Genomic DNA, 22,030 nt, shown 5'->3' with positions numbered 1-22,030 from the left:
CTGGAAGTTCAGAGATAACCAAACACTGCGATAAGTGCGTCACTGTGTCAGACTGCCACAGTCTTCTGAGAGTAATGACTTCAGTTCCATTTTCTCCTCTCAGATCTTGCACACATTCCTTTTCAACAATAGAAGGCCAGCCGTAGCCTGGAACCATGCAGGATTGGGGATTCTAGGAAACAGAGTCCTCAGTTTAGGTGGGAGCAGTAATGCCAAGCTGATAAAATACCATCCAGCATAATTTTTTTCTTGCTTTATTTTTTCCGCTTTATACCAATCGCCACTTGCATTCCTCACCTTAATGTCTTTGACACAACTTTTTATTATGACTATAACCTCATAAAATATGAGTGATTTTTTTGTGTGTATGTTTTAAATTCACATTAATGATAATAGAATTATTATTGTTATATTATTCCATTTTCTACTTTTCTCCATTTAGTTCTGTTTTGAAATTCTGTTTCTGTTGCTATAGGTATACCTATTTTTGCTTGTCATTGCAACGTGATATTCTTTATCTTTGCTTTCTACATCTTGCTTACCATTTCCAGTAATGGACAGTTAGGTTGTTTCCAATTCTAAGTTACATCCCCCCCCAAAAAAATATTGCAATTGTCTTCTACATATTCCATAATAGACTTGTATGAAAATTTCTCTAGAATGTTTATCCAGAAATTCTTTGGTCATAGGGTATATGGATTAATATCACTGTTATCCAGAATAACAGTACCAGTTTACACTATACTAGCTTTACCTTGGCATTCCTGTTTCCCTCTGAATTAATTTTCTATCAAATTGTAACTTAGTGACTTAAAACAACACCTCTTTATTAGCTCACAGCTCTATAGGTCAGTAATCAGAATCGCATGGCTGAGATCAGTCTCTCAACTCAGGGTCTCACAAGCCCAAAACCAGTGTATCAGCTCTCTAAGCTTTCTGTGTTGCCATCTGGGGCTTGCTTTTCCAAACACGTTGTTGCTATAGGGTTATATATAGGACTGGGGTTCCCATTTTGTTGCTAGCTGCTAGCCAGATTCCTCTCAGCTCCTAGAAACTGCTCTAAGCACCTTTCCATATGTCTTTCTCTATCTTCAGGTGAGCAACAGCATTTCAGATCCTTCTCGTGCTTCAAATTTCTGACTTTTCTACAGCCAGCTGTAGAAAACTTTTTACTTAAAACTTTTTACTTTTAAAAGACTAGCCAAGAAATTTCCAAATCTTGAGGACATCTGATTTGGAACTTTAATTAAATTTGTAAAATCTCTTCACATCAGTACTTGGCTTAGTGGTTGAATAAACCAGGGCTGAGAATCTTGAAACACATCTTATTAATAGAAATCTGCCTATCAGTACTGACTCTACCTCTGCACTTGATACTATGTAACTTTCTAATCTTTGTGAGTCAGATATATGTAATGAATTCATCTTAAAATGCCTTGTTTTAATTTGTATTTCTCTAATTCATAGTGAATTTGAGTGCTTCTTCATACACCTTAACCTTTTGAATTTTCCTTACTGTAAATCCACTTTTCATACCCATTGTCCAGGTGGCGAGCAGTTTATTTTCTCTTTTTTGTTTTCTTCAAGGAGGTCCTTATATTTTCTACGCATTAATCACTTGTCAATTTTAGATGTTGAAAATATTTTATCCTTAAGTTCTGCTGACTTCCTATATCTTCCTTTATTAAATAAAATCTTTAACTTCAACGTTGCAATTTGAAGATCTTGTTAAAGAGGTCCTTTCCCACTGGCAAAATCACTGTTAGATAGTTAATTCATATAATCTTATTCTTTCTTCATTACAGTGGAAGTATTTAAACTGTGAATCTTTTTTTTTTTTTAAAACTGTGAATCTTAAAGTTGCAATCCCATATTAGTTTTTGACCCTATCAGGTTCAGTAATGACTTATTTATGTATGTGTTTAAAAACATTGAAATTCATACAACATAAATTCACTATTTAAAGGGTACATTTCGGTGGCATTTACTATATTTACAGTGTTATACAGCTACCACACCTATTAAGTTCCAAAACATTTTCATTACCTCAAAAGAAAACCCCATGCCCATTAAGTAGTCACTTCTTATTTCCCTCTTCTCACTAGACCATGAAAGTAAAGTGTTAGTCACTCAGTCGTGTCTAAATCTGCGACCCCATGGACTGTAGACCATAAGGCTCCTCTGTCCAGGGGATTCTACAGGCAAGAGTACTGGAGTGAATTGCCATTTTATGCTCCAGGGGGTCTTCCCCACCCAGGGATGGAACATGGGTCTCCATTACAGGCAGATTCTTTACTGTCTGAGCCACCAGACCATGGCTCCCCAGACCATGGCTCTTACCAATCAGTCTGTATGGATTTACCTAGTCTAGATAATGCATATAAATGGAATCATGCAATATGTGGCCTTTTTTTTTTTAATGTTTTTTACTTAGCTTAGTGTGTTTAAGCTTTACCATGTTTTAGAATATATAAAAACTTCATTCCATCTTATGACTAAATAGTATTTCACTGCTTATGTATATTGCATTTTGTTTATCCACTTATCAATATTTCTACCTTTGTTATGAACTGTTATGAACATATTGTTATGAACATTAATGTACAAGTATCAATTTGAATATTTGTTTTTTATTTTTTATAACCATTTTAAAATTGAAGTATAGTTAATTTACAGTGTTGTATTAGCTTCAGATGTACAGAAAAGTAATAGTTTTATGTTTGTTATTCTTTTCCAGATTCTTTTCCATTATAATAGAAATAACCTACAGGTTATTACGAGACACTGAGTGTAGTCCCCCATGCTGCATAGTAGGTCCATGTTGTTTATCTGTGTTGTACATAGTAGTGTGTATATGTTAATCTCCGTTCAGATCAGTTGCTCAGTCATGTCTGGCTCTTTGCGACCCCATGGGCTGCAGCATGCCAGGCCTCCCTGTCCATCACCAACTCCCGTAGTTTAACCAAACTCATGTCTATTGAGTCAGTGATACCATCCAACCATCTCATCCTCTGTCATCCCTTTCTCCTCTCGTCCTCTATCTTTCCCAGCATCAGGGTCTGTTCAAATGAGTCAGCTCTTTGCATCAGGTGGCCAAAGTATTGAAGTTTCAGCTAAACATCAGTCCTTCCAATGAACACCCAGGACTGATCTCCTTTAGGATGGGCTGGTTGGATCTCCTTGCAGTCCAAGGGACTCTCAAGAGTCTTCTCCAACACCACACTTCAAAAGCATCAATTCTTTGGCGCTCAGCTTTCTTTGTGGTCCAACTCTCACATCCATACATGACTACTGGAAAAACCATAGCCTTGACTAGACGGACCTTGGTTGGCAAAGTAATGTCTCTACTTTTTAATATGCTGACTAGGTTGGTCATAACTTTCCTTCCAAGGAGTAAGCGTCTTTTAATTTCATGGCTGCAATCACCATCTGCAGTGATTTGGAGCCCAATAAAAATAGAGTCAGCCACTGTTTCCACTGTTTCCCCACCTATTTGCCATGAAGTGATGGATGCCATGATCTTAGTTTTCTGAATGTTGAGCTTTAAGCCAGCTTTTTCACTCTGCTCTTTCACTTTCCTCAAGAGGCTCTTTAGTTCTTCTTCACTTTCTTCCATAAGGATGGTGTCATCTGCATATCTGAGGTTATTGATATTTGATATTGAATCAAAGCAATCTTGATTCCTGCTTGTGCTTCATCCAGCCCAGCATTTCTCATGATGTACTCTGCATATAAGTTAAATAAGCAGGGTGACAATATACAGCCTTGTCGTACTCCTTTTCCTATTTGGAACCAGTCTGTTGTTCCATGTCCACTTCTAATTGTTGCTTCCTGACCTGCATACAGACCTGCCTGCATTCTCAAGAGGCATTCAGGTGGTCTGGTATTCCCATCTCTTTCAGAATTTTCCACAGTTTATTGTGATCCACACAGTCAAAGGCTTTGGCATAGTCAATAAAGCAGAAATAGATGTTTTTCTGGAACTCTCTTGCTTTTTTGATGATCCAGCAGATGTTGGCAGTTTGACCTCTGGTTCCTCTGCCTTTTCTAAAACCAACTTGAATATCTGGAAGTTCACGGTTCACGTATTGCTGAAGCCTGGCTTGGAGAATTTTGAGCATTACTTTACTAGCGTGTGAGATGAATGCAATTGTGCGGTAGTTTGAGCATTCTTTGGGATTGCCTTTCTTTGGGATTGGAATGAAAACTGACCTTTTCCAGTCCTGTGGCCACTGCTGAGTTTTCCAAATTTGCTGGCATATTGATATGCAACACTTTCACAGCATCATATTTCAGGATTTGAAATAGCTCAACTGGAATTCCATCACCTCTGCTAGCTTTGTTCGTAGTGATGCTTCCTAAGGCCCACTTGACTTCACTTTCCAGAATGTCTGGCTCTAGGTGATCACACCATTGTGATCATCTGGGTCGTGAAGATCTTTTTTGTACAGTTCTTCTGTGCATTCTTGCCACCTCTTCTTAATATCTTCTGCTTCTGTTAGGTCCATACCATTTCTGTCCTTTATTGAGCCCATCTTTGCATGAAATATCCCCTTGGTATCTCTAATTTTCTTGAAGAGATCTCTAGTCTTTCCTTTTTCTCTATTTCTTTGCACTGATCACAAAGCCCTAATTTGTCACTCCCTACCTGTTCTCCTTTGGTAACCATAAATTTGTTTTCTATGTCTCTGAGTCTATTTCTGTTTTGTAAGTAAGTTTATTCATATTGTGTTTTTCGATTCCACATATAAGTGCTGTTTTATGTTCAATCCTTCCGTGTTGCTGCCAGTGGCATTATATCATTCGTTTTTTGTGTTTGATTGAGGAATATTTCAGTCTGTGTGTGTGTGTGTGTTTCTGTGTGTGTGCATACACACTAGATCTTCTTTATCCATTCATCTGTGTTGGCTGTTGTAAACAGTGCTGCTGTGAACATTAGGGTACATGTATCTTTTCAAGTTAGAGTTTTTTATTTCTCTAGATATATGCCCAGGAATGGGATTGCTGAATCATACAGTAACTCTGTTTTTAGTTTTTTAAAGAACTTCCAGATTGTCTTCACGGTGGCTGCACCAATTTTCATTCCCACTGATGGTGTGGAAGGGTTCCCTTTCCTCCACACCCTCTCCAGAATTCATTGTTTGTAGACTATTAAATAATGGCCATTCTATCTAGTGTGAGGTGGTACCTCATTGTAGTTTTGATTTGCATTTCTCTAAAACTTAGTGATTTTGAGCATCTTTTCATGTGCCTGTTGGCCATTTGTATGTCTTCTTTTGAAAAATCTTTATTTAAGCCTTCTGCCCATTTTTAAATTTTTTTTCTTTGTTTTCTTTCTTAATATTTAGCTGTTTGTGCATTTGGAAATTAATCCCGTTGTTTGCAAATATTTTCTCCCATAGATTGTCTTTTCATTTAAAAACTAACAAGTTTGATTAGGTCTCATTTGAGTTTGCTTTTATTTCAATTACTCTACTAGTTAAATCCAAGAAAATATTGCAGCAATTCATGCCAAAGAATGTTCTGCATGTGTTTTCCTCTGGGAGCTTTATAGTACTGGTCTCACATTTAGGTCTTTAGTCCATTATGAGTTTGAGTTTATTTTCATACATGATGTTAGAGAATGTTCTACTTTCATTCTTTTGCCTGTATATATTTTTCTAACATCACTTACTGCAGAGACTGTTTTTTCTCCCTTGAATATCCTTGCCTCCTGTGTCATAGTTTAATTGATCGTGAGCACATGGATTTGTTCTGGGCTTTCTGTCCTGCTCCATTTATCTGTGTCTCTGTTTTTTGTGCCAGTGCCATGCTGTTTTGATGACTGTGTTTTTGTACTATATTCTGAAGCCAGGGAGTGTGATTTCTCCACCTGTGCTCTGTCTCAAGACTGTTTTGGCTATGTGAGGTCTTCTGTATTTCCATACTCATTTCAAAAGTTTTTCTTCTAGTTCTATAAAAAATGCCATTGATAATTTGATAGGGATTAGTGTTGAATCTGTAGATTGCCTTGGGAAGTGTGACTCCCTTTAACAATATTGATTCTTCCAATCCAAGAACATGGTTTATCTTTCCATTTGTTTGTGTCGTTTTCAATTTCTTTCATTGGTGGTCTTACAGTTTTCAGAGTATAGGTCTTTTGCCTCCTTAAGTAAGTTTATTCTTAGGAATTTTGTTTGTTTTCATGTGATGGTAAATGGGATTGTTTCCTCAATTTCTCTTTCTAATCTTTCTCTGTTAGTGTATAGAAATGCAACAGTTTGTGTGTATTAATTTTGTATCCTGCAATTTTACTGAAGTGATCAGTGAGCTCTAGCAGTTTTCTGGTAGCATGTTTAGAATTTTCTATGTATAGCATCATGTCATTGGGAACAGTGACAGTTCTACTTCTTCTTTTGATGTTTGGATTCCTTTTATTTCTTTTTCTTCTCTGATTACTGTGGCTGGGATTTCCAAAATTATGTTGAATTATGGCAAGAGTGGGCATCCTTGTCTTGTTCCTGATCTTACAGGAAGTGTTTTCAGTTTTTCACCATTGAGTATGACATTATGGGTTTGTCATATATGGCCTTTATTATGTTGAGGTATGTTCCCTCTATGCCTGCTTTCTGAAGAGTTTTTATCACGAGTGGATGTTGAATTTTATCAGTAGCTTTTTCTGTATCTTTTGAGGTGATTGTATCATTTTTATTCTTCAATTTGTTAATATGCTGTATCACATTGATTGATTTCTGAGACTGTAAAATCCTTGCATCCCTGGGATCAATCTTGCTTCATGATGATGTTTGATACTTTCAATATATTGTTCCTGAAATACTTGGTTCTAATTCTTTTAGACATATACCTAGACGTAAAATTTGTATGTTGTATATATAGTATTTCTTGTTTATCTTTTTAAGGAACCACCAAACTGTTTTCCCAAGTAAACTGTGCCAGTTTACATTTATCGTTTCATTCCATTATATTCAAAGAAGATAGTTTATCTGATTTGTTGAGACTTGTTTTGTGTTCTGGCATTTAGTCTCTCTCAGACAATGTCCATGTGCATTTGAAAAGAGTTCACAGTCTACTGTTGTTGGGTGGAGTCTACCATTTTTAAATTTCCTCTTTCTTGAATCAACATTTGTTTGGTTCCTCAGCTGTGTCCAACTCTTTGTAAGCCCAGGGCTGATAGCCCGCCAGACTTCTCTATACATGGAATCCTCCAGGCAAGAATACTGGAATGGGTAGCCATTTCATTCTCGAGGGGCTCGTCTTGATCCAAGAATCGAAGTGAGGTCTCCTGCATTGCAGGCAGATTCTTTACCATCTGAGCCACCAGGGAAACCCATCTTTATCTGATTTCCAGAGTTCTCATAATTGATTCTTACAGTTTTTACTTATTATTTTCAGTTTTTCTGTGTAGGGGTAGGAGTTTGAAGCTACCTGCCCCACCATTTTTTGCTGACATCTCTCAGCAATTACTTTTTAAAAGAAATATTTTATAATGTCCCTTTAATATCCTGAAATAAAATTTATAGATAGCATAACTTAAAACATACAAAAGCTTTTAAAGGTTGCTGTAGTGCATTCATTGTAATGTAAAGGAGAAGTAAAAGAAACTAATTTATTAAAAATAGTATGAATTTCAGTAAGTAAATGTTTCCATATGACACTGGAAGTCATAATGAAGTAGTGATATGTTTGTAACTTTAAAACAGTTGGATTTAAAACATGTAAGAAACTTAGATTTCCTTTTGTACAAATGCTAATAAATGAGAGTAAAATCAATTCCTAAATATCAGATTTTTTTATATATATATACAAGAAATGAGAGAAACCACTTTTAGAGAAGTCTAAAACACCCATACAAATTACAGATGAAAGAAGTTGAAGAGGTGAAGGAAAGGAAAAAGTATAATGTTCATACAAATGTACTGGGCCTTACTTGAAATGTAATCATTTAGTAGATAGTGAAGACATATCAGAGAACACATCTTTTATTTTGAAATCCTAACATAAGTCAGATATTTTAGTTTTGAGTATTTAAGTCCTTGGAAACAATATTGTTTAAGTGATAATGAGTCTCAAAGATGACTTTTTAAAAAGCAATAATAGGGCATGTAGGACCAGAGCAAAGTTAAGTTTTAAAAATAAAGGCAGTTGCAAAATAAATGAATAATTTCATTTGGTAATTTTACACTAACTATCACATTCATTCTCCTTTCTAAGGCAAAAGGAGAAGAGGACAGCAGAGGATGAGATGGTTAGATAGCATCACCGACGCAATGGACGTGAGTTTGAGCAAACTCCACAGAGATAGCGGATGACAGGGAAGCCTAGCATGCTGCAGTCCTAGCATGCATACAGGATCACAAAGAGTAGGACACGACTCAGCAACTGAACAACAGTCATGTTCATACACACACATACCCATACATGATATGCAGTATTTTTAGGACAACCAAGGGAATTAAATAAGACAACTTCCTTTCATTTGTTTCTATAATTCAGTAGTTGGTACTCTGCTCTTAAAAGGAGTCTTACATCATCTATTGAAAATTTTATATTGGCTTGGTTGCTTTTACAGTATTTGTTTTAGTGCACCATTACACTGAAACATTTTCAGATCACAATTTGAATATAAGAGTAGGTAAATTATCTTCCTTCACTCCAAATGGATGTAATAGTCATAACTTGATACAGAAGTTTTCTTAATTATACTATTTAAATTATGCTTGACCTCCAAGTAACTTTTTATCTTAACTGTTAATAATGTTGACTGGCTTGTTTCTGACCAGTTTCAAATGGAATAGTCACTCTATATTACAAGTTCATAAAAATCTTTAAATGTAAATGTTCATCATATCTTTTAAAGATAAGGTCCGGCTTTTCTTATCTCCTAGTTGTCATGAAGATTAAGTGAAATGAACATGTTTATAGTTTATAATGTGTTTATAAAAATCTGTATTAAAAGCATTATTAACAATTTAATAATAATATGACAAGACATTTTTTAGAGGCTATTCCCTTGGGAAAATTAAATTTTAATCATGGGTTAGAATTGTAAAAGACTGGACGGAGGAGCCTGGTGGGCTGCAGTCCATGGGGTCGCTACGAGTCGGACACAACTGAGCGACTTCACTTTCACTTTTCATTTCACGCATTGGAGAAGGAAATGGCAACCCACTCCAGTGTTCTTGCCTGGAGAATCCCAGGGACGGCGGAGCCTGGTGGGCTGCCGTCAATGGGGTTGCACAGTCGGACATGACTGAAGTGACTTAGCAGCAGCAGCAGTATAATGCCTCACATTTAAAAAATAATTTCTTGCTTCAGCTTACCCCTCAATTAAAATCAGTTTTTAGGAAAGAGTATATTTTGTGACCAAAGTACTTTGTCCTTTAGTTGTTGTGTGTTTCAAAAATATGGAGCAAACTTCCTTGACCTTAGCACTTATCAAGCAGAGATTTTCTCTTTCGAGTGTGTACTGAAAACTGCCTTTTTTTCATGAGAATGACCTGTCCTCATATATTTTTAATTGCTTTGTGATTTTTAATTGTGACAGAAATGTGAATGCAGTACAGAACATGTAATAGCTTCTTGTGGCCTCTGTTTTCTTTTGCAGCCTTCAAGCAAAATAAAGGTGCCTGAGGAGAATTTCTTCAATATTCCTGTTTTCTTAACTGTCTCAGGACAGCTTCATCTAGAAGTGATGTCAGGGTACAGAGTTTTCTTTTTTTTCTTGCATGGGCTAAAGTTTATGGGTTGGGTGAGAGTGTAATAATGTTCCTTTCCCAGTGCTAAAACCTAAAAATTGAAGTTAATGTTTGTGGTTAGTCCATGTCAGTTCACTAAAAGTACATTTAGATTGACACTTTGACAATATCCAGATTTCTTACTAAAAAAGTCATGGTAGTATCCACTTTTCATTTTTGGTGAAAAATGTAACATTGGAAATATGAAGTGATTTTTTTTTTCTTTTTACAAATCTTTTTTGCTTAAATCTCAAAATATATAATCAAAATATAAGTACAATTAATCATCTTTATGAAAGTAAAAACATTTATAGTTCACACCTGAAAATTATAAAAGAGGTACTTGGAACAGATGGAAGAAAAAACTTTTTAAAATTATGGTTTAAATAAAGGAAATTAACTCACACAATCATCATGATGTGTGACCAATTAAAAAGTGTTAGAAGTCAGATCACATTAATTTTAGCCAGTCTTCAAATCTCTGGAAAGTCATTATAATCCTTTCAGTGCAATTTCCTTCTTTTTAGAGATTAAACAGGAAAATCTTTAAAGTACTCTTTAAATCTTATATTCTGTGGGTAATTTTCTTAATGCTGACTCAACAAGTACTGAGTCTCTACCCAGATATAAATATCTTTGTTTTCTCATACAGAGCTTGAGACTTAAAAATCTCTTTAGGAAATGGCTACAGTGAAAATAGGGAATCTTTATGTATTTCCCATTGTTTTCTAAATGTGCAGGTGGAAAAACTGAGGGGAAATAGTATTTGTGTCTTTTTTTTTTTTAACGGACTTTACTGGCAAGATAAAGAATGTCAATGGTGGAATAAAGATAGTCTTGAAAATAATATATACTTAGATTCTTTTCTGATTTGAGAAAGAAAGATACTAATTGATAATTACAGAGACCAAATAATAGAAAATATTATCAGAATATGGTATAGAAAAACTATTATCATAATAGCCCTGTGAGATTGTAGGAACTGCAGAATTGTTTGTGGGAAAGGCCATGTCAGGCATGTCATGGAAAGTTTCTTGTGCCTGTCAGTATAATTTTTAAAAATTTAAAACATGATTCATAGAAATATAAAGTGAACATGTATCAAATATTTTATTCAGTTATTACTGAGGAAATAAGTAAAGTAGTAAGACTAATTCAAAGAGCATCTGGGAGGCTGTGAATTAATAGCCAGTTTAATAAAGGAATTTTAGAATAAGATTGCTAGATTAGTTACAAACTAGCTGATATCCTGCAGATCAATTAACTCTAACCTTTGCAATTTTCTCTTTTACCTGACAGAAATGATTTGCATCTCTGCTGGACAAAAATCTATAAGTTAACATGTAACTTTACTTAATCTGGGCTATTCAATTCAGTAGTAAATAGAATAATGGAGCAAGCGCATCTCTTAGGTAATTAAATAACCTTTGAGTGTGTCCGTAGCCTCGTATTACATTGGAAGGATGTGCTATCTCCCTATTAGCTTTATCCAAGTTTAGGATAACCTTTCTTAACAACCTTTCATTATTTGTTTCTTTTTATCTATAAAGCTATAGAAAAGGTTTATTTCCCTCAAATGTGTCATAATGTGGGAAAAGTATAAGTTTGCCCAAGTTTTTCTGTTATAATATCAGTAGCGGATCATGTTGCTCTTTACCAGTAAAGTACAGTGAACCACAGAATACACGGTACTGTGAAACTTGACCCAGGATTAAATGGACAGAATGTGAGGGACTTTTTAGTGTGTTATGAAGTATTTCTGACAGGGCAGTCAAATATCCCTAGTTTAATATAGTTTTAGTACTATTAGTACACAGTACATCATGTTTAAGATTAATGCATGATTTAGTCTCCAGTAAGAAATTGTTAGTCTTTTTTTCCTCAGCTTTTTTTTTCTAAATTTTATTTAACAGACTTTTAAAATGGAGTAAATGGTAGCTATATTTAGAAGGTTAACATTTTCTAAAAGGATATCTATGTTGCTTTAGTGGGTTTATGGCTCCATTTTAAAGTTTAATTTTGTTGTTTTAAATAAACTTTCTATTTTTAATAATTTTTTAACTAACATTTAAAAAAATAATTTTATTTATCTTTGGCTGTGCTGGGTCTTCGTCGCTGCATGGGCTGTTCCCTAGTTTTGGAGAGCAGGGGCTGCTGTCTAGTTGCAGTGCGTGTGCTTCTCATTACGGTGGCTCCTGGCGCGGAACACAGGCTGCAGGGCATGCGACTTCAGTCGTTGTGATCGTAGGCTCAGTAGCTGCGGCTCTAGGGCTCTAGAGAACAGACTCAGTAGTTGTCGTGCAAGGGCATAGTTGCTCCTCAGCATGTGGGATCTTCCTGGATCAGGGATGGAACCCGTGTCTCCTGTGTTGGCAGGTGGGTTCTTTACCACTGAGCCACCAGGGAAACCCTGAATAATTTTTAAATGTAGAAAAGTTGCAGAGATAGTTCAGACTTCTTGTATACCTCTCACCCAATTTCCCCTGTTGTTAACATCTTACACATTACCGTGGTACATTTGTGAAAACTTAAGAACCCAACGTTAATACACTACTATTAACTATAAATTCCAGACTTTATTTAGATTTCATTGGCATTCCATCAGTGCCTTTTTCCAGGATCCACTTTAGGATGTACTTAGCTAGTCAGTCGTGTCCAACTCTTTGTGACCCCATGGACAGTAGCCCACCAGTCTCCTCTGTCCATGGGATTCTCCAGGCAAGAACACTGGAGTGGGTTGCAATGCCCTTCTCCAGAGGGTTTTCCCAACCCAGGGATCGAACCCAGGTATCCCACACTGCAGGCAGATTATTTACCATCTGAGCCACCAGGGAATTACATTTAGTTTTCAGGTTTCCCTAGTCTCATCTAGTCTATAACGGTTTTTCAGTCTTCTTTCCTTAGTTTAATGGCTTGTAGAAAGTATGCCAGTCTGGGTTTTTCTTACGTTTTTTCTTAAATTTCAGGTGGCAAAGGGAGTGGAAAGAACACCACAGGAGTGAAGTGCTCTTCTTGTCATATCATGTTAGGGAGAACTTGGTATCAATATGATGCTATTCACATTCATTGCTTGTGTTACTTGCCAAGTTTCACCACTGAAAATGTACTGTTTTTCTCTTTCTCTGCTTTGTTCTTTGAAAATGACTTACTGAGTGTACCCACCCTTATTGGAGGTAGGAGTGAGTGGTTGGGAAGTGGGAGATGGAATTATGCACCATGTCCTGGGGTGAGGGCAGTATTCAGAATTAATCTGTATGAATGATTTGTTGTCTCTTTGCTCTGATTTACTTATTTATGTCATCATTTATATCAGGATCAACTGATGTATATTTTATGGTTTAGGCTGTATTTCAATGCTCTGCTTTTTACTTTACTGCTCAGATTGTTTTAGTTGTTGGGAATTCTTATATTTTAATTCTTGTATCCCTTTCACATGCCCCTATCCTTTTGTCTTTTAAGTACCTCCTTACTCTCTGGTACTGTAAGATACCAAGATTTGTTCCTCTGTTAGTTTGTTTTACTGTTTTGTAATTGATGAACCCACACTGATACAGTACTGTCACTCAGAGACCATCGTTTACTTAGGGGTCACTCTTGCTAGGGCATGTTCTGTAGGTCTGGAGAAGTGATGTCATACAGAGTAGTTTCACTGCTCTAAAAATGTATGCTCTTCCAAATCATCCCTCCCTCCTTCCTTTTCTCCCTCCTGATCCCTGGCAATCCCTGATCTTTTAACTGTCCCCAAAGTTTTGCCCTTTCTAGAATGTCATAGAGTTGGAATCATACAATATGTAGCCTTTTCACATTTTCTTCATTTAGTAATATGTATTAATATTTAATACTCCATATCTTTTCATGGCTTGATGGCTCATGTCTTTTTAGCATTGAGTAGTATTTCATTACATTGATGTATTACATCTACTTTTGCTTTATTGACTACACCAAAGCCTTTGAATGTGTGGAGCAACATAAACTGTGGAAAATTCTTAAAGAGATGGGAATACCAGACCACCTGACCTGCCTCCTGAGAAATCTGTATGCAGGTCAAGAAGGAACAGTTAGAACCGGACATGGAACAATGGACTGATTCCAAATAGGAAAAGGAGTACGTCAAGGCTGTATATTGTCACCCTGCTTGTTTAACTTGTGTGCAGAGTACATCATGAGAAATGCCGGGCTGGATGAAGCACAAGCTGGAATCAAGACTAATGGGAGAAATATCAGTAACCTCAGATATGCAGATGACACCACCCTTATGGCAGAAAGCGAAGAGGAACTAAAGAGTCCCTTAATGAAAGTGAAGGAGGGTGTGAAAAAGCTGGCTTAAAACTCAGCATTCAGACAACAAAGATCATGGCATCCGGTCCCATCACATCATGGCAAATAGATGGGGAAACAATGGAAACTGTGACAGACTTTATTTTCTTGGGCTCCAAAGTCACTGCAGATGGTGACTGCAGCTGTGAAATTAAAAGATGCTTGCTTCCTAGAAGAAAATCTATTACTAACCTAGACTGCATATTAAAAAGCAGAGACATTACTTTGCCAACAAAAGTCCATCTAGTCAAAGCTATGGTTTTTCCAGTAGTCATGTGGATATAACAGTTGGACCATAAAGAAAGCTGAGTGCTGAAGAATTGATGCTTTTGAATCGTGATGTTGGCAAAGATTCTTGAGAGTCCCTTGGACTGCAAGGAGATCCAACCGGTCAGTTGTAAAGAAAATCAGTCCTGATTATTCACTGGAAGGACTGATGCTGAAGGTGAAGCTCGAATACTTTGACCACATGATGCGAAGAGCTGACTCATTTGAAAAGACCCTGATGCTGGAAAAGATTGAAGGCGGAAGGAGAAGGGGACGACAGAGGATGAGATGGTCGGATGGCATCACTGACTCAATGGACATGAGTTTTGAATAAGCTCTGGGAGTTGATGATGGACAGGAAGGCCTGGAGTGCTGCAGTCCATGGGGGTCACAAAGAGTTGGACATGACTGAGCGACTGAACTGAACTCAACTGAGTATTTCATTAACTGGAAGTACTATGATTTATCCTTCTGTTCACCTACTGAAGGACATCTTGGTTGCTTCATGTTTTCGCAGTTATCCCAACCATATTTTTTAAGTTTCCCTACCCTTATCTCAGAATCAGCCATTTTTTCTAAGAGCCCTGATTCCTTTTCTTGGAAAATGGTATTTAGAAAATAAGAATTAGTCACTAGTATCTTTCTGCTACTGAGGGATTATTGATTTTAAGCCCTTTTAGCAGACATAGCTATAAATGTTTTTTAAATAAAAGGAAGCTAAGTGTTTTCATTACAGTCTGCCTATAAATAGTGCAGTGTAAGTTGAGTGTCTGTTCTGAAAGAATTAGAAATGCCTTAAATTGTAAAACTTAAGAGATGTCATGCAATAAAGTTTTCCATTTTTTTTGTCAGTTAAACCCAGAATTAGAGGAAGCCTTGGCCTAATGTATTTAAAAGGATTTTTTATTATTACTGTTTTGTTTTCTTTATTGGTTTTGTTGATTTTTAGTTTTGTTGCAGGTGTTTTTTTCCCTTTATATATATTTTTACAAAGCCAGAAAGTCAGGCATATTTCAGGATAAAACTGATGCTTTTCTTTTGAACATTACTATTAGAAGTATAAACTAGTACAGCCTCTCTAGAGAAATACTTTTGCAGTGAGAATTATTCTTAAAGAAATGATCTGACAATTTCTATAAAGATGTGCAAAAGAAACAGTTGAAATCAACTTTATACTAATGAAAAATTACTAACAATCTAAATACTTATTTAAGACTAATCCTCAGTGTACCAAGAAAATATTCAGCACCATTTACCATCTGGGAGTAATGGACCTTATTTTTAATAAATATTTTTAAGCCATGTTATGAATAGTTTGCTGAAGTAAAAATAAAGGAATGGTGAAAATCAACTTTATTAGAATTTCAATGAGTATTTAAATACAGCAAACCCAGATTTTTCAGAATTTTATTATCGAGATAATTTTCTTATTATAAAATTCACCAATTTAAAATGTATCATTCTGTGGGTTTTAGCATATTTTCAGGTTTTTGAACATCACTATAATCTAGGAATATTTTTAATCACCCAGAAAGAGGCTTTTTCCCATTAGCAGTCACTCACCAACCTCTCTCCCACCCTAGGCACCACTGATTAATCTGCTTTATGTGTCTGTGAATTTTCCCATCCTGGATATTTCATATAAATGGAATCACACTATATATAGCATTTTGTGGCTGGTTTATTTTTTTTTCAGAGTATATTCAATGTCTGTCAGTGTCATAGCATGTATTTTTTTATTGCCAAATAACAATCCATGTTATGAGTATAGCACGTTTGTTTATCCATTCAGCAGGTAATAGAAATTTGGGTTGATTTTACTTTTTGGCTATTATGAATAATGTTCACACGACTGTTTGAGGACGAGTATTTGTGTGAACATGTTTGCATTTCTCTTGGATAGGTACTAAGAAGTGGAATTGATGGCTTACATGGTAAATTTCACCATGTGAGGAACTGTTAGACTGTTTTTCACAGTGGCTACACCAAATTTACAACCCCACCAGCAGTGTATAAAGATTCCAATTTCTCCACATCCTTGCCAGCACTTATTATATGTCTTTTTTTCTTTTTAATGTCTTTTATTGTGCCACAGGATACCCAGGTTGCATCCCTGGGTTGGGAAGGTGCCCTGGAACAGAGAATGGCAAGCCACTCCAGTATTCTTGCCTGGAGAATTCCATAGACCAAGGAGCCTGGCAGGCTATAGTCTGGGGGTTGCAGAGTCGGACATGACTGAGGGACTGACATACTCACTGAGTGTGAAGTGGCGTCTCTTTATGGCTTTTATTACGCGTTTCCCCTGTGACTCATGTTGAGCATCTTTTCAAGTGCCTATTGGCCATTCATGTGTCTTCTGTGGAGAAATGTCTATTTAAATCCTTGGTTCATGTTTTCAGTTGTTTTAGTTATTTGTCTTTATATAGTTTAGTTATAAAAATTCTTTATATATTCTAGATATGAGTCTCATCAGATAAACTGATACATATCTGATAATAGATAAACTGGTATCTACCTGATGTCAGATATCAAATCATATAAGAATTTGATACCTGATTTGCAAATATTTTTTCTCATCCAGTGGTTTTTTCCATTTTCTTGAATATGATGGCTAAACCCAGATTCTTGTCTTTACCTTTCTAGGTTTTGAAAGTACTCCAAATAGATGCCCTTTTGAATGTAGCCAGCTGTGTATCAGTTGCCATGTATGATCCTGGAATATGTCTGTACTTTAAATACAGGTTCAAATTTCAGATACATCTTTAATAGGCTCTAGCTTATTACTTCTGGTTCTTGCAGCACATTATCAAAAATAACTTTGATACCTCTTAATTTTGTTGAAGAGAGGTTGACTATTTCTTTGCTCCATAATTGCAAAACATTTTTGTTTTTAAATTCCTAAATACCAGTTAGAATGATCAAATCAGTGAATTTTTTCATTTCTACATGTTATTTTTTTCCTTCCAAATAACTTTGTGTACACACTTACCTTTAAGCATTTGTCCACTTATTAACCATATCAAGTAAATTTTGATGTATGATTGTCACAAACAGTGAAAAAATATTGTCATACAAGGAAAAATAAATACTGTTGTTAAAATGACCATACTACACAAGGCGATCTGCAGATTCAATGCAATTCCTATCAAAATCCCAATGATGATTTTCACAGAACTGTAACAGATATTTTTTACATTTGTATAGAAGCAAAAGACCCCAAATAGCCAAAGCAGTCTTGAGAAAGAAGAGCAAAGCTGGACGTATCACAGGCCCTGATTTCAAACTATACTACAAAGCTGCAGTATTCAAAACAGTATGATTCTGGAACAGACATGTAGATCACTGAAACAGAATAGAGAACCCAGAAATGAATCCACACTTAATATGGTCAGTTAATCTATGACAAAGGAGATAACAACGTACAGTGGGAAAAGGGCAACCTCTTGAATAAATGCTGTTGGAAAAACTGAACTATTTTTTCATACAATGTACAAAAACAAACTGAAAACAGGTTAAAGACTTAAATATAAGACTTGAAACCGTAAAACTTACAGAAGAAAATATAAGCATTTGAGATTGGTCTCAGCAATATTTTGTTTTTTTTAATATGTCTACTCAAAGTTATTTTAAAAAAGCAAAAATAAACAAAAACTGCATCAAACTAAAAATTTTTACACAGTGAAAGAAACCATCAACAAAACAAAAAGGCCACCTACTGAAAGGGAGATGATATTTGAAACGATATGTCTGATAAAGGACTAATATCCAAAATATACCAAGAACTCATGCAACTCAACATCAAAAAAAAAAAAAACAACTCAATATAAAAAAAAGAGCAGAGGGCCTGAATAGAAAGTTTTCTAGAAATGACACACAGATGGCTAACAGGCATATGAAAAGATCCCCAACATCACTCTTACTAGAAGTGTTAAAACCGCAATAAAATATCACCTCACACATGTTAGAATGCTTATTATCAAAAAGACAACAAATAACAAAAGTTAGTAAGTATGTGGAGAAAAAGGAACCCTCATGCACTATTGCCAGAAATGTAAATTGGTGCATTCACTATGCAAAAGAATATATTGTTGTTGTTGTTCAGTCACTAAGTTGTGTCCAAATCTTTGTGACCCCATGGACTGCAGCACTCCAGACTTCCCTGTCCTTCACTGCTTCCCGGAGTTTGCTCAAATGTGTGTCCATTGAGTCAGTGACGCCAGCCAACCATCTCATCCTCTGTCACCTGCTTCTACTCTTGCATGCCCTCAAACTTTCTCAGCATCAGAGTTTTTTCCAGTGAGTAGTCTCTTGCATCAGGTGGCCAAAATTTTGGAGCTTCGGTTTCAGCATTAGTCTTTCCAATGAATATTCAGGGCTGATTTCTTTAGGATTGACTGCTTTGATCTCCTTGCTGTCCAAGGGACTCTGAAGAGTCTTCTCCAACAACCACAATTCGAATGCATCAGTTCTTCATCAGTCAGCCTTCTTTATGGTCCAGCTCTCACATTGTACATGTTCAGTTCTGTCACTCAGTTGTGTCCGACTTTTTGCAACCCCACGGACTGTAGCACCCCAGGCTTCTCTGTCCATCATCAACTCCCGGAGCCTACTCAAACTCATGTCCATTGCGTCGGTGATGCCATCCAAAAATCTCATCCTCTGTTCCCTTCTCCTCCTGCCTTCAGTCTTTCCCCACATCACGGTCTTTTCCAATGAATCCGTTCTTTGGATCAGTTAGCCAAAGTATTGGAGTTTCAGCGTCAGCATCAGTCCTTCCAGTGAACATTCAGAACTGATTTCCTTTAGGATTGACTGGTTTGATCTCCTTGCCATCCAAGGGACTCTCTCAAGAGTCTCCTCCAACACCACAGTTTAAAAGCATCAATTCTTTGGCACTCAGCTTTCTTTATAGTCCAGTTCTCACATCCATACATGACTACTGGAAAAACCATAGCTTTGACTAGATGGATCTTGGTTGGCAAAGTAATGTCTCTGCTTTTTAATAAGCTGTCTAGATTGGTCATAACTTTCCTTCCAAGGAGCAAGCATCTTTTAATTTCATGGCTGCAGTCACCATCTGCAGTGATTTTTGGAGCCTCCCAAAATAAAATCTCTCACTGCTTCCACTGTTTCCCCATCTATTTGCCATGAAGTGATGGGACCGGATGCCAAGATCTTAGTTTTCTGAATGTTGAGTTTTAAGCCAACTTTTTCACTCTCCTCTTTCACTTTCATCAAGAGGCTCTTTAGTTCTTTGCTTTCTGCCATAAGGGTGGTGTTGTCTTCGTATCTGAGGTTACTGATATTTCTCCCGGCAGTCTTGATTCCAGCAGATCATAAATGACTACTGAAAAAACCTTAGCTTTGACTAGATGGACTTTTGTTGACAAAGTGATGTCTCTGCTTTTTAATGTGCTATCTAGGTTTATCATAGCTTTTCTTTCAAGGAGCAGATATCTTTTAATTTCATGGCTGCAGTCACCATCCACAGTGATTTGGGGGCCTAAGAAAATAAAATCTGCCACTGTTTCCGCTCCTTCCCAATCTATTGCCACGAAATGATGGGACCAGATGCCGTGGTCTTAGTTTTTTGAATGTTGAGTTTTAAGCTAGCTTTTTCACTTTTCTCTTTCACCCTTATCAAGAGGCTCTTTAGTGCCTCTTCACTTTCTGCCATTAGAGTCATATCATCTGCATATCTGTGGTTATTATTTCTCCTGGCGATCTTGATTCCAGCTTGTGCTTCATCCATCCTGGTATTTCTGCATGATGTACTCTGCATATAAAGTTAAATAAACAGGGTGACAGTATATAGCCTTGATGTACTCATTTCCCAGTTTGGAACCAGTTTGTTGTTCCATGTCCGATTCTAATGATTGTGTTTTGATTTGCATGCAGATTTCTCAGGAGGCAGGTAAAGTTGGTCTGGTATTCCCATTTCAAAACAGTATGGGGATTCCTCAAAATATTAAAAATAGGACTACCATACGATCCAACAATTTCACTTCTGGGTATTTTTCCAAAGAAAACAAACACTAATTTGAAAAGTTATTTATTTATTTGTTTTTTATTACAGAAAAATTTATTTACAGAATTATTTATTTCTGTGTTTATTACAGAATTATTTACAATAGCCAAGATACGAGAACTACATATGTCCATCAACAGATGACTGGAACAAGAAGATGTGATATATAATACAATAAAGTAGTACTTAACCATAAAAAAAAATGAAATATTGCCATTTGCAACAACATGGATGGACCTACAGGGTATTATGATAAACGACAGAAATCCAAGAAAGACAAATACTGTATGATTTCACTTATATGTGAGATCTAAAATACAAATGAATAAAAACAAATAAATAAACAAACATAAACAGAGTCATAGATACAGAGAACAAATAGGTAGTTGCCAGAGATGAGGGGGTAGGAAAATGAGTAAAATAGGGAAGAGATATTAAGAGATACAAGCTTCCAGTTAACAAAATAAATGAGTCATGGGAATAAAATGTATAGAGTGGGGAATATTATCTGTAATAATGTAATATCATATGGTGACAAGTGGTAGCTCAACTTAATGTGATCATTTTGTAATGTGTAGAAATACCAAATCACTATGTTGTGCACCAGGAACCAACTTAGTGCAAGTCAGTTATATATCAGAGATAAACAAACGAACTCGTAGAGAAAGAGATTAGATTTGTGATTACCAGAGGCAAGGGGTGAGGTGAAAGAGAAATTGGCTGAAGCTGGTCAGAAGGTACAAAATTCTAGTTATAAGATGAAATGTACAACATGATTCATATAATTGACACTGCTGTGTCTTATATATGAAAGTTGTCAAGAGAGTAAGTCCTAAAAGTCCCCATCACAAGGAAAAAGTTTTTTCTATTTTGTATATATACAAAGCTGTATATATATATTTATTCAATAACCTCAGATATGCATATGATACCACCTTTATGGCAGAAAGCAAAGAAGAACTAAGGAGCCTCTTGATGAAAGTGAAAGAGGAGAGAGAAAAAGTTGGCTTAAAGCTCAACATTTAGAAAACTAAGAGCATGGCGTCTGGTCCCATCACTTCATGGCAAATAGATGGGGAAACAGTGGCTGACTTTATTTTTCTGGGCTCCAAAAGCACTGCAGATGGTGACTGCAGCCATGAAATCAAAAGACTCTTGCTCCTTGGAAGAAAAGTTATGACCAACCTAGACAGCTTATTAAAAAGCAGAGACATTACTTTGCCAACCAAGGTCCGTCTAGTCAAAGCTATGGTTTTTCCAGTAGTCATGTGTGGATGTGAGAGTTGGACTATAGAGAATGCTGAGCACTGAAGAATTGATGCTTTTGAACTGTGGTGTTGGAGGAGACTCTTGAGAGTCCTTTGGACTTCAAGGAGATCCAACCAGTCAGTCCTAAAGGAAATCAGTTCTGACTGTTCACTGGAAGGACTGATGCTGACACTGAAACTCCAGTACTTTGGCTACCTGATCCAAAGAGCTGACTCAGTTGAAAAGACCCTGATTCGGCAAAAGATTGAAGGCAGGAGGAGAAGGGAATGACAGAGGGTGAGATGGTTAAATGGCATCACCAACCCAATGGACATGAGTTTTAGTAAGCTCTGAGACTTGGTGATGGACAGGGAGTCCTGATGTGCTGCAATCCATTGGGTCACAAAGAGTCGGACACGACTGAGTGACTGAACTG

General features: G+C 36.4%; 1 protein-coding gene across 4 annotated transcripts in view; it reads left to right on the top strand.

The window, feature by feature from the left end:
• NARS2 (asparaginyl-tRNA synthetase 2, mitochondrial) overlaps positions 1 to 22,030 on the top strand; it is a 132,251-nt gene that overhangs the window by 52,377 nt on the left and 57,844 nt on the right. For 3 of the 4 annotated variants that reach the window (XM_061168357.1, XM_061168347.1, XM_061168368.1), the window contains one exon: positions 9,605 to 9,699. In XM_061168357.1, the coding sequence (XP_061024340.1) occupies positions 9,605 to 9,699 (95 nt within the window). Of the gene's footprint in view, positions 1 to 8,256; positions 8,274 to 9,604; positions 9,700 to 22,030 lie in introns of those variants that run through there. The other variant, XM_061168371.1, reaches the window with a different exon arrangement.

The sequence above is a fragment of the Dama dama genome, chromosome 2 (assembly GCF_033118175.1).
Source record: "Dama dama isolate Ldn47 chromosome 2, ASM3311817v1, whole genome shotgun sequence".
Lineage (NCBI taxonomy): Eukaryota > Metazoa > Chordata > Mammalia > Artiodactyla > Cervidae > Dama > Dama dama.
This window is presented reverse-complemented; position numbering and strand designations above follow the sequence as displayed.